At 42.3% G+C, this 12,829-nt stretch overlaps 1 protein-coding gene across 1 annotated transcript in view; it reads right to left on the reverse strand.

Annotated features, from left to right (window-relative positions):
• The window catches only part of PACS2 (phosphofurin acidic cluster sorting protein 2), a 657,507-nt gene that overhangs the window by 171,047 nt on the left and 473,631 nt on the right, over positions 1-12,829 (reverse strand). Inside the window, exon 10 of the mRNA XM_053711716.1 lies at positions 4,217-4,307. Within this exon, the coding sequence (XP_053567691.1) occupies positions 4,217-4,307 (91 nt within the window). The remainder of the gene's footprint in view (positions 1-4,216; positions 4,308-12,829) is intronic.

Here is a 12,829-nt window from a genome sequence, read left to right on the forward strand (position 1 = left end):
AAATATGGGAGGAGGGGAAAAGGGCACACCAGGTCTATCCCACTCCTTGCTAATAATCTCTGTAAGCCTTTTAGGTATAGGAAACATGTCAGTACACACCGGTACCGCATAGTATCTATCCAACCTACATAATTTTTCTGGAATTGCAACCGTGTTACAATCATTCAGAGCCGCTAATACCTCCCCTAGCAATATGCGGAGGTTCTCAAGCTTAAATTTAAAATTAGTAATCTCTGAATCCAGTCTCCCTGGATCAGATCCGTCACCCACAGAATGAAACTCTCCGTCTTCACGTTCTGCAAACTGTGACGCAGTATCCGACATGGCTCTCACCTCATCCGCGCGCTCTGTCCTTAACCCAGAGCTATCGCGCTTGCCTCTTAATTCTGGCAATTTAGATAATACTTCTGTCATAACAGTAGCCATGTCTTGCAAAGTGATTTGTAAGGGCCTCCCTGATGTACTTGGCGCCACAAAATCACGCACCTCCTGAGCGGGAGGCGAAGGTACTGACACGTGAGGAGAGTTAGTCGGCATAACTTCCCCCTCGTTGTCTGGTGATAATTTCTTTACAGGTAAAGATTGACTTTTATTTAAAGTAGCATCAATGCAATTAGTACATAAATTTCTATTGGGCTCCACATTGGCCTATAAACATAGTGAACAAAGAGATTCATCTGTGTCAGACATGTTTAAACAGACTAGCAATGAGACTAGCAAGCTTGGAAATACTTTTCTAAATAAATTTACAAGCAATATAAAAAACGCTACTGTGCCTTTAAGAAGCACAAAAAGCTGTCACAGTTGAAATAACAATGAACCAAAATAGTTATAGCAACCAATTTTTCACAGTAAATGTATTAAGTTAGCAAAGGATTGCACCCACCAGCAAATGGATGATTAACCCCTTAATACCCAAAAACGGATTAACAATTTAATAATTAACGTTTTTCTCACAGTCAAAACACACTGTCACAGGTCTGCTGTGACTGATTACCTCCCTCAAAATGAATTTTGAAGACGCCTGAGCTCTCTAGAGACGATCTGGATCATGGAGGATGAAGTAGACAGATTGTGACTGAATTTTTACTACGCAAAAAAGCGCTAAAATAGGCCCCTCCCACTCATATTACAACAGTGGGGAAGCTCAGAAAACTGTTTCTATGCAGAAAACAAAGATGGCCATGTGGTAAAAATCATGCCCCAATAAGTTTTATCACCAAGTACCTCACAAAAAACGATTAACATGCCAGTAAACGTTTTAAAATTACATTTGAAAAGTTATGAATTGTTATTAATAAACCTGCTACCAGTCACTTTTACTGCAGTTAAGGCTCATACATTATTTCAATATTAACAGTATTTTCAGAGTCAATTCCATTCCTTAGAAAAATACATTCAGTGTACACACACTCATCAGCCTAATACCAGTCGCTATCACTGCATTTAAGGCTGAACTTACTTTACATTGGTATCAGCAGTATTTTCTCAGTCAATTCCATTCCTCAGAAAAATAATTACTGCACATACCTCATTTGCAGGGGGGCCCTGCATGCTATTCCCCTTCTCTGAAGTTACCTCACTCCTCAGATGAGAACAGCCAGTGGATCTTAGTTACGTCTGCTAAGATCATAGAAAACGCAGGCAGATTTTTCTTCTAATGCTGCCTGAGAATAAACAGCACACTCCGGTGCCATTTAAAATAACAAACTTTTGATTGTAGAAATAAACTAAGTTAAAAAACACCACAGACCTCTCACAGCGACCTATCTAGTTAGGCTGCAAGAGAATGACTGAATATGACATGTGAGGGGAGGAGCTATGTAGCAGCTCTGCTGGGTGATCCTCTTGCAGCTTCCTGTTAGGAAGAGATATATTCCATAAGTAATGGATGACCCGTGGACTGACTACACTTAACAAGAGAAATGGGCCTATCCCATTTCGGCCGAAAGAGGGGAAAACCGGCCGAAAATTGCATCCTCTATGTAAAATTAAATTAACCCCTGTGCCCCACGAAATCATCACCTGGCAGACAGATTTTTATCCCCCAAAGTGTCCTCCCCCGTGCCTCACCGACCGCTATAAGCCGTTACAAGCTGATCCTAAATTTAGCCCCGTGTGGCTGGGTTATTTCCAGGCCATATTCAATTGAACTACATGCCCCAGAATGCCTCGCGGTTAGAGGGGGTGCGGCACTGTAGGCTGGGCTGTTCACTCACTGTGTCTTGAAGCAGAGCAGAGCGAGAGAAGGAACTTGCCGTGTCAGGTGACTTTTATGACACTTGCCTGTAGAGCCAGCCATATAGTTACTTGTAACGGATCCTCCAGTCAGTGAGTGTGTGAAAGGCTAATACGTATATGTCTTAATGCTTAACCCCATGTTGCCTGCTGTGTGTACCTCAATGCAGATAAATAATAATTTAGGAGTGTCAAATGTTCAAAAGTATGTATGTATGTGTAATATACGTCCTTGAACCAGGTGTCTGCAAAAATACAGTCTGCCCTCTACACGATCAGATCCTGGATCGGGGGCCGCCCCTTCATGCCGGTTTTCGGCTGGCTTCTTATTCTGCTTGGATTTATTTCAGGACTGAGCCAGCTTCCAAGTACTCTTGGGTTGCTCGGGCTTGGAGGAGGATTGTTGTTGTTAGGATTAGAAGATTGTCGTCCCTTAGACTTGTTCTTATCTTGCGGTAGGAAGGCACCCTTGCCTCCGGTAACCATAGAAATAATGGAGTTCAGGCCTGGACCAAATAAAATCTTTCCCTTGAAGGGAAGAGAAAGAAATCTGGACTGAGAAGTCATATCCGCAGACCAAGACTTCAACCAGAGCACCTGGCGGGCTAGGACCGCAAAGCCAGAGCCTTTGCATTTAGGCGAATAATTTGCATGTTCGCAATACAGATAAAAGAATTAGCAATTCTCAGAGCTTTAATTCAGTCTTGAATAACCTTGAGGGGAGACTCCACCTCAGAGTTCTGACAAAGAGTTGCACCAGTAGGTAGCTGCTCCGGCAACTGCAGCCGTCGGTTTAAACAAAAATCCTGTATGTTGAAACATCATTCTCAGAAAGGTTTCCATTTTCTAATCCATCAGCTCTCTGAACGAAGAACTATCCTCAAGAGGTATAGTAGTACGTTTAGCAAGCCTAGAGATAGCACCATCCACCTTAAGAATGGAGCCCTTAACCGGCACAGGAAAAGTCAAAGGAACTTTCCTGTCTTCATAAACTCTGTCTAATTTAGGTATAATAGGTTCTTCAGGTAGCGCAGCCTCTGGAACCTCTAACAGACAGAACCTCCTTAAATAAAAAAACGCAAGTGCTCAATTTTAAATCTAAAAGAATGGTTTCTCCGCAGCAGGAGGCTTAGACGCTAAGGACTCCGACCCAGAAAGTTCACCCTCTGAAGCTACAGAGGTTAACTCATCATCGGATAACTGGGACATAATAGCTAAATACAATAAATATTTAGATGACTCCGGGTCAGGAGAGCTATGTTTAACCTTTCTCTTGCGTTTTCATGGCAGGAAGCACTAACAGCACTATTCAATAGACACTTGTCAATTAACAAACAAGCAAACAAACAGCCAAACCAGTACTGAAACACATCAGCAGAGATTATGGAAATAGGAGTATACTGTAGATCCACAAAGGGAGGCAAAAGACAAGTCCCTGCAACCAATTATAGAGGGTTTATGAAAAATTTCACATTAGGTGAAACAAAGAATCATAAACCATAACCCAAATACATCCCTCTGTCAAGTACTGTACTGTGAGGGGAAACCATGCATCAATATAGACTGAAAACCTCTTTCTCTGAAGAATCAAAAGCACATCTTCATTCTTTAACCACCTCCAGCAGTTGTGTGAGGAGGGAGGGGTTTTATAGAGCTCTTGGGGTTTGGGACTCTATGCCGTCTCCTAGTGGTAGAGATGGTTAATTCCCATGAGTAATGGATCATGGACTCTCACCACCTGTATGAAAGAAATGTATCATAGAAAAACACTGATGATGCTATGTACAAGTGAGCCATAGGACACAAGCAGCTCGTTAGTAATGATTTCTGTATTTATTATAAAATACAAAGTTTTGCCACAGGAAAAAGCCTAATCACTTATCAGAACATTTAAATGACCAGTAAGATCCACTCACCCCCCACCCCCCAATTAGTGCTGGATTTTGTGCAGTGTTTATAAGTGTTATAAACTACTTACTGGGCTTGGTAATTCCCTCTGGCTTCTTACACTGTGCAAGCTACCAATTTCTGTTTGTGAGCTGGAGTGCGACAGGCCCTCAAAATAAGGTCTAGGAAGGAGAGACACCAAGCAAACAACGTCAATAAGGAAAGTCAAGAGATCAATAGACAAAAGCATTATATAATATTATGAATTAAATTTACTAATTGGAAAATCCTTTGTGTAATAAAACGTTATTCAACAATTTAGTAAATAATCCCAATACCAACGATATTCACTATCTTAAATTTATAATGGTGCCAAATCCTAACCTGCAGCTTTGGTAGCCCCAAAACTAAACATAGAACAAGAGAATAATCTTGCAACGCCAGAGGCACAGGTGCCTCCATTATCTGAAAAGCTTGCAGAATAAATTGCCAAGCGTTAAAAATGCAGTATTTGGCTTTATGATATGCCTGTAGAAATACTATTAGTTTGTTAGTTTGCTTCCATTTTAAATAAAGGGTGAATAGGTTCTTAATATTGATTGTATTTGAAGGAAAACAAAATCATGGTGTAATGGAAGACAACATAAGGTAAATGAGCTGATAGGACAGAGTTTGTAACTTGTCAGGCTATATTATTAGCTACAATCAGGACTATCACAACAAGCCTGAATGCTAAACTAAACCATAAAATCTTAAAATTGTTGAGATCTCCTTCATCCTGCAAAACCTGTTGATCTCTGAACTGGTAACTGCTGGTCTGTGGCAGATGGACTGCAGCAATGAGGAGATTTTTTTCTGCCTCCAGCATCATAGAGGAATTAAAAGCATCTCCCTGATATTCGATGTAAGAAAACGCTGCACAATTGTCATGGGGGGTCTTTTACCATTCTGATCTCAGGGTACATTTGAAAAAGCATAAAAGTCGGACAAAATTCTACAAAATACAATGCTGTTATCAGAGACAAACTCCTCTCCACCCATGACCCTGAATGGATTTATATCATTCATATAGTTTGCTCAATATTCAAGGGAACTTGAATCCGAGGACCCTTTGGAGAATTCCTTAGCATACTATAGACATGACCGTTATCCACCCAAACATTGTTTGTTCCACTTTATATGACAAACTTCATAACATTTATTTAGAAGTGGGCGTATTAGTCTATCTGACCCATTGTACCGTTGAATTAGTTAATAATTTCACTGCTAGAATTATGTACATGTGAATCTGGCTGACTTACAACTTAATTGTATTCTGCTCCAAGGATAACACATTTGTTGTTGGAATTTAGAATCCCATTGTACTGACTTTATACTGTATGTCTTTCATTGAAGTATGCAAAGAGAGTAACTAGGACCTTTTATGCATGTACCTTGTCTACATGTCCTTCAGCTTCCACTGATCCAATTAAAAATGGCTTTCCCCACAAACAAATCAGAGGCAGATAAAATAATATTCTCCACAGAAAATATTGCTAGCCGAGTGGCAATATGAAGTAGCCAGGTGGGGGCTGTGAAATACTTTACATTTTATTATTATGCTAGTTATAAATTGTACTTTCACCACATTTTTTATTGTTTAAAAAGATAGATAATCCCATTATTACTATTCCCAAGTTTTGCATAATCAACACTGTTATATCAATATGTATCAGCAGCTGCAGACTGACCCCCTAACCTCAGTGCTTTTTACAGACTTGCATTTTAGCCAATTAGTGCCAACTCATGATTAACTCCACTGGAGTAAGCACAATGTTATCTATATAGCACACATGAAATAGCAGTGTCTTGCTGTGAAAAGCTATACAAATGCACTGATATAAGAGGCTGTCTGTAGTGACTTAAAGACAGGCAGAAATTTAGAGGTTTAAAAGTTATAAATTATATTAATATAACAATGTTAGTTGTGCAAAGCTGGGGAATGGGTAGTAAAGGCGTTGTCTACCTTTTTAAAAAAAATATTTTTGAGTAAACTGTCCCTTTAAGGTATCCAAAGCACTAATTCATTGGTTGCATAATCAAACAAAGTCATGATAATTTATGCAAGAAAAATTTTCAAATAATTATTAGATCATTTTAGCTTAACATTGGTTTAAAGGGATAGTCTAGTCAAAATTAAACTTTCATGATTCAGATAGAGCATGCAATTTTAAACAACTTTCTAATTTACTCCTATTATAAATTTTCTTCGTTCACTTGGTATCTTTATTTGAAAAAGCTGGAACGTAAGCTTAGGAGCTGGACCATTTTTGGTTCGGCACCCTGGGTAGAGCTTGGCGATTGGTAGCTACATTTAGACACCAATTAGCAAGCGTTAACAAGGTGCTGAACCAAAAAACTTAAATTATGCTTACCTGATCATTTTCTTTCCTTCTGACGGGAAGATTCCACAGCTGCATTGATTAATTTTGGGAATTCAGAACCTGGCCACCAGGAGGAGGCAAAGACACCCCAGCCAAAGGCTTAAATACCTCCCCCACTTCCCTCATCCCCCAGTCATTCTGCCGAGGGAACAAAGAAAAGTAGGAGAAATATCAGGGTGAAAAAGGTGCCAGAAGAAACAAAAAATAAAGCCGCCCCTTATGAACAACGTGGGTGGGGAGCAGTCAACTTTTCCCGTCAGAAGAGAAGAAAATGATCAGGTAAGCATAATTTGAATTTTTCTTCTTAAACGGGAAGAGTCCACAGCTGCATTCATTACTTTTGGAAAAACAATACCCAAGCTACAGAGGACACTGAATGCAAAACGGGTGGGTACAAAAGGCGGCCCCTTCTGAGGGCACCACAGCCTAAAGCCCAAAACTACCGACATAAAAAATTGCTTCACTAGAAAAAAAATGTTGAGATATCCTAGTGATCACAAGAAAAAAAATGCAGAGATAACTGCCCAACAGTTAAAATCAGCAAGGCTCTTGCTAGAGACCGCTCAGGATCATTAGATTCGACTGAGCCAAAAGCCTCTGAGGAGACAAAGTGCCGCAGAGGCTAGCAGCCCGCAAAATTAAACTCACCCCCAATCAAACAAACATCCACATTCCACCAGTGAGAAGAGACTCAGCTCAATGAGTCCGAAAGGACCCTCAGAACCCAAAAGGGACTAGGACCAAAAAAGGAACTCCAAGAGAGTGAACCAGGATGAAATAGGGCACCTATGAAAAGACCCTGCCGACCCAGCAAAGCGGACTTGAAAAGCCCCTTCTACCTCAAACAAAGGACCCAGAATGTCCTGAGAACTTAAAAGGAGGAAAGAAAAATCCCTCCCCTACACAGAGTGCTCACTCGCACCCAGAATAGAGCAACCGAAAGAGTCGCAGGAGTCTCTGAAAAAAACAGCATCAGATATCTGAATATGCTCCTCCTAACCATAGGAGTCCGGCTACAATATAAGTACTTACCAACACAGGTCGCCACCCTAGCTATGAAACCGCACAGCACCTTCTTCAGAAGAAGAACTCCAAACCAGTGCATGACAGGACTTTCCCAAAAAGGGTTCTGGGTAGAGAAAACTACCTGCCGAGGAGGGATCCACCGCAAAGCCTCTCACTTAGAGGTTCACCATAACTATGATACGCAGCTAAGATCAACAGATCGGACAGATCCCTGGCTCTCGCTCCGGCAACGGACCCTGCAGCAGTGACTGATGAATGTCCAAAAGACTTAGGGATTAAAGGATAATAACTAGTATTTTATATAGCGCCTTTCTCCCAGTGGGACTCAAATCGCTTTTCCTGCAAATCGGCAGCTGAATAGTACCCCGAATCATCAAGACCTGCAGGAAGGCAAAAAAAGGAAGATGCAGCACCCTTCCTGAAGGTGAAAGGGACTGCCAAAAGTAGACCCTCTACTGGAACTACAGTAAAGGCATGGCACAAGAAATCCATCCCTTTACACTGACATCCCGCACGCAAGGCAGGGGGAACAACCCCACTAAACAGAGGAATAAAAAGTACCTCCAAGCATCATGCGGATACTATGGAATGTCAATTTCACCCCTAAAGAGATGGAAAGCGAAGCCAAAACTTAACAATTTACTATAACACAATCAAGGTGCAAATGGCTGCAGATGGAAACAGTCCGCTCGATAGTCAGATGCAACGTAAAGCTGTAGATGAGCTCCAAATGACATTACCGAAAGAAAAATCATCCGGCCACTAAGGCCGGCCCAGTAAGAATCCCAAATCTCCCTGCAAGAGAGAAAATATACGTCCGTAGGAACAGAAGACGTCCCGGAACAGGGAAACTGGGCCGTCCCGAATCAGTCCTAAGGGATCTGGATACAGACCCCCAAACTTACAGCGGCTGCAACGTAAAACTGTAGATGAGCTCCAAAGGACATTACCGAAAGAAAAATCATCCGGCCACTAAGGCCGGCCCAGTAAGAATCCCAAATCTCCCTGCAAGAGAGAAAATATACGTCCGTAGGAACAGAAGACGTCCTGGAACCGGGAAACTGGGCCATCCCGAATCAGTCCTAAGGGATCTGGATACAGACCCCCAAAATTCCTGTCAAAGACAGGACAAACAAACCTGGCACCCGAAAACTCAGAGCTGGCTTAAAACTTTAACAACCCCTGAGGAACCACTAGGTTACCCCATCTGGAGTAGACTTTGCACCACGGGTGTTGCAATCACAGTCATATCCAAGACCCTTTGATACTGAACTTTCACTAAATGTCCCATACACAGAGAGCTTAGGACACCCACAGCGGGATACAACTCCCAAAAAAAAAAAAAAAGGAGATGGGCAATGGAGAGGCCACGCAGCCACTCTGGAAGGCCTTAAGGCTCTAGGGACAATTTTCACCAAGTCTAAGTAACTTAAGGTAAAACAGAAAACTCTGCTTAGGAATGCTAGCAGTCACCAGAACCCCAAAACGGATGAGAAAACAGGAGCTTTGTCTGCTTCAGGTGCGATGGAGCTAACCACTATGCAAGAGAAGTTAACAAAAGTCTCCAAGATCCTCAGGATCAACTTCCCTGATAGCCCTATAGCTCGAGGATTGAAGAAGGAGCCTGTATCCTAGCCCCTGGTGGGAGATAGCAGGGGCGACACAGGAAAAAGGGGAGACAATTTAATCTGTAAATCTCTCAAAAATATGGGATCAGACGAGATCCCGGAAGTAGAATAACCAAAAAAGTCTTTAACTTCCAGAAACAGATGACCCGATCAACCTCAAACCAAAGGAAGAGAAACCGGCATCATGGAAAAGCGGATTCCACAAGGAAAACCTCAAAACAGAAGACGAGGGAAATCGCACAGATTGATCCTTAGTAGGATCCGCTCAGGATCCCCACCCACGAGGACCAGGACAGTAAGGACCGAGTACAATCCCCAGATGCCCCACCCAAAGGCAGAACGAGAACCAGCCTGACGTTTGTGAACGAAGGCTTCCTCTACCATGTTTTAGCCCTGCATGGACAGAGCCTCAAAAAATTAATGGAACTCATGGAAGGTGCACTTCACAAAAACTCTTAGCAAAGATTATTCGATCTGAAGAGACACCAAGAACAATAAACTCCTTATCCAAGAAAGCAACTCACCACCCAGCCATGTCAGCCAGATACACTGGCACCACTTGGATGATAAAGACCGCAAGGAACAGAAATAGCGCCCTAACAGGACCAGCCTGCTACGTAGGGCACTCCAGACTGAACTAGGCCACAGAAAATTTCAGACCCTCACGAGGACTCTATAAAAGGATCTAAAGACATAACAGTGTACTAACACCTTAACATGCTACTTCCGCGGAACTGCTCAAGCGACTACAAAATCGCTAATATCAAATTCCAGAGAAGAAATATTTCCCAATGGAGAAATCATAACAGACATGAGCTTCTTAAATTAAAAAAAATAAAAAATAAATACATCCAATCCGAACCAAATAAAAGAAGGGCAGCACCCGCAGGTGAATGCCCAAGAAGAATGGGTACACCAATTCTGACTGGAACAGAAGACAGAGGATCCCTTAACCTATTAGTACTGTGATCCTCCAGCACCGCCAAAACATGCTGTAGCAGAACACGAAGGTGCGCCGGTCTATAACGAAAAGCAAGACTTACCTCTGCCGGGGCAACTGATGACCCCGACCCGAGGGTTGGGCCCCTGAAGCTTCAGAGGAGACTGCTTCCTCCAATAGCTAATCTGACCCAGGCGATCCCACGCCTGACAAGCCCCGGTTAGTATAATACGGACAGTATCTCAGCAACACCTCCTCTGGAAGATGTAAATGCGCCAGGGCCATAGATATGGCCATGCGGAACCGTGCCGTAACCTCTGGAGGAAACAAGCCGCATTCCGGAGAAGGGGTAACGGCATTAGGGACACCTGCTTGCGTAGTCAAAGAAGGTTCTAGGGGACGCGCCGCACGGGATATGCGATACCCAGGGGAGCACTCTAGAGCGGCATTCGGAACATAACTGATGGGCATGAATTACCCAGGCCATTTCATACTCTTCACAAGAAGTAGAATCTGAATCAGAGACATCCGTCTCCAAAAAGTCAGTATCCTCTATAACTTTGTATATAGCAATTATGGACAGAAAAAATAAAAAATGGCACCTTACACCCCCAATGGCTGGGGCACTCACCACCTCCTGAAAGACAGATAGTGAAACAGACTCTCTCTGTCGCCATGCGGTCAGGAATACGGAAATGGAGCACAGAAGCGTGACCACGCCTCATCACAAAGTGCAGCCTGACAGGAAAAGGCCATTATGTTCCGATTTAGCCACGAGCCCAAGTAACACTACACATTAGCAGGCAGAATCACATAACAAACATGATTAAAGTCCCCCCTGTTCATAAACCCCCTCAGGAGATATTAACCCTTGATTCCTTATAAAGATAAAGGAGTCGTACTGATACCCTGACTTCTTTGTTTACATTCTTTATGACATCATCAAAGTAAAATGAAACAATCTTACCGGAATCAACGCTGGGAAAAAGGAACACGGCCCTTCAAGTGTGACAGATAGTAGCGTTGCTTCTGACATGGACTTGAGAGAAGAAAGCAGGCAGCGAAACTCGTCAACGCTGATTGCTAAGGAGCTGTTTACATGAGTCAGGATGGTTTCGCAGAAAGACTCTCCCTGCATCGCCGGACTAACATTCATCTATGCTCTCACTGAGAGACTGATAGGATTACTAAAAACTCCAGTCCCATTTCGAAGAGTACTACTCTCCATAAGAGACTATAAAAAAACATCTGACACTTCGCAGCCAACCTCCTGTGATGAAAGGCAAAGAATGACTGGGGTATAAGAGAAGTGGGGGAGGTATTTAAGCCTTTGGTTGGGGTGTCTTTGTCTCCTCCTGGTGGCCAGGTTCGGTATTCCCAAAAGTAATGAATGCAGCTGTGGACTCTTCCCGTTTAAGAAGAAAATGGGCCGATCCTATGCTTACATTCTTGCTTTTTCAAATAAGATAAGAGAATGAAGAAAATGTGATAATAGGAGTAAATAAGAAAGTTGCTTAAAATTTCATGTTCGGTCTGAATCATGAAAGTTCAATTTTGACTAGACTATCCCTTTAAATGTTAGTTGGGTGGTAAGAAAAAAGAAAAGAAAAAAAAGGAAAAAACATAATTTATGCTTACCTGATAAATTTATTTATCTTGTGGTGTATCCAGTCCACGGATCATCCATTACTTGTGGGATATTCTCATTCCCAATAGGAAGTTGCAAGAGGACACCCACAGCAGAGCTGTCTATATAGCTCCTCCCCTAACTGCCATATCCAGTCATTCGACCGAAAACAAACAGAGAAAGGAGAAACCATAGGGTGCAGTGGTGACTGTAGTTTAAAATTAAAAAACACCTGCCTTAAAATGACAGGGCGGGCCGTGGACTGGATACACCACAAGAGAAATAAATTTATCAGGTAAGCATAAATTATGTTTTCTCTTGTAAGGTGTATCCAGTCCACGGATCATCCATTACTTGTGGGATACCAATACCAAAGCTAAAGTACACGGATGAAGGGAGGGACAAAGCAGGTACTTAAACGGAAGTTACCACTGCCTGTAAAACCTTTCTCCCAAAAATAGCCTCCGAAGAAGCAAAAGTATCAAATTTGTAGAATTTTGAAAAAGTATGAAGCGAAGACCAAGTCGCCGCCTTGCAGATCTGTTCAACAGAAGCCTCATTTTTAAAGGCCCATGTGGAAGCCACAGCTCTAGTAGAATGAGCTGTAATCCTTTCTGGAGGCTGCTGGCCAGCAGTCTCATAAGCTAAGCGGATTATGCTTTTTAGCCAAAAAGAAAGAGAGGTTGCCGAAGCCTTTTGACCTCTCCTCTGTCCAGAGTAGACAACAAACAAAGCAGATGTTTGACGAAAATCTTTAGTAGCTTGTAAGTAAAACTTTAAAGCACGAACCACGTCCAGATTGTGTAATAGACGTCCCTTCTTTGAAGAAGGATTAGGACACAAAGACGGAACAACAATCTCTTGATTGATATTCTTATTAGATACCACCTTAGGTAAAAACCCAGGTTTGGTACGCAGAACTACCTTATCTGCATGGAAGATCAGATAAGGAGAATCACATTATAAGGCAGATAACTTGGAAACTCTACGAGCCGAGGAAATAGCTACCAAAAAAAGTACGTTCCAAGATAAAAGTTTGATATCTATGGAATGAAGAACC

The sequence above is a fragment of the Bombina bombina genome, chromosome 1, assembly GCF_027579735.1.
Source record: "Bombina bombina isolate aBomBom1 chromosome 1, aBomBom1.pri, whole genome shotgun sequence".
Classification (NCBI taxonomy): Eukaryota; Metazoa; Chordata; class Amphibia; order Anura; family Bombinatoridae; genus Bombina; species Bombina bombina.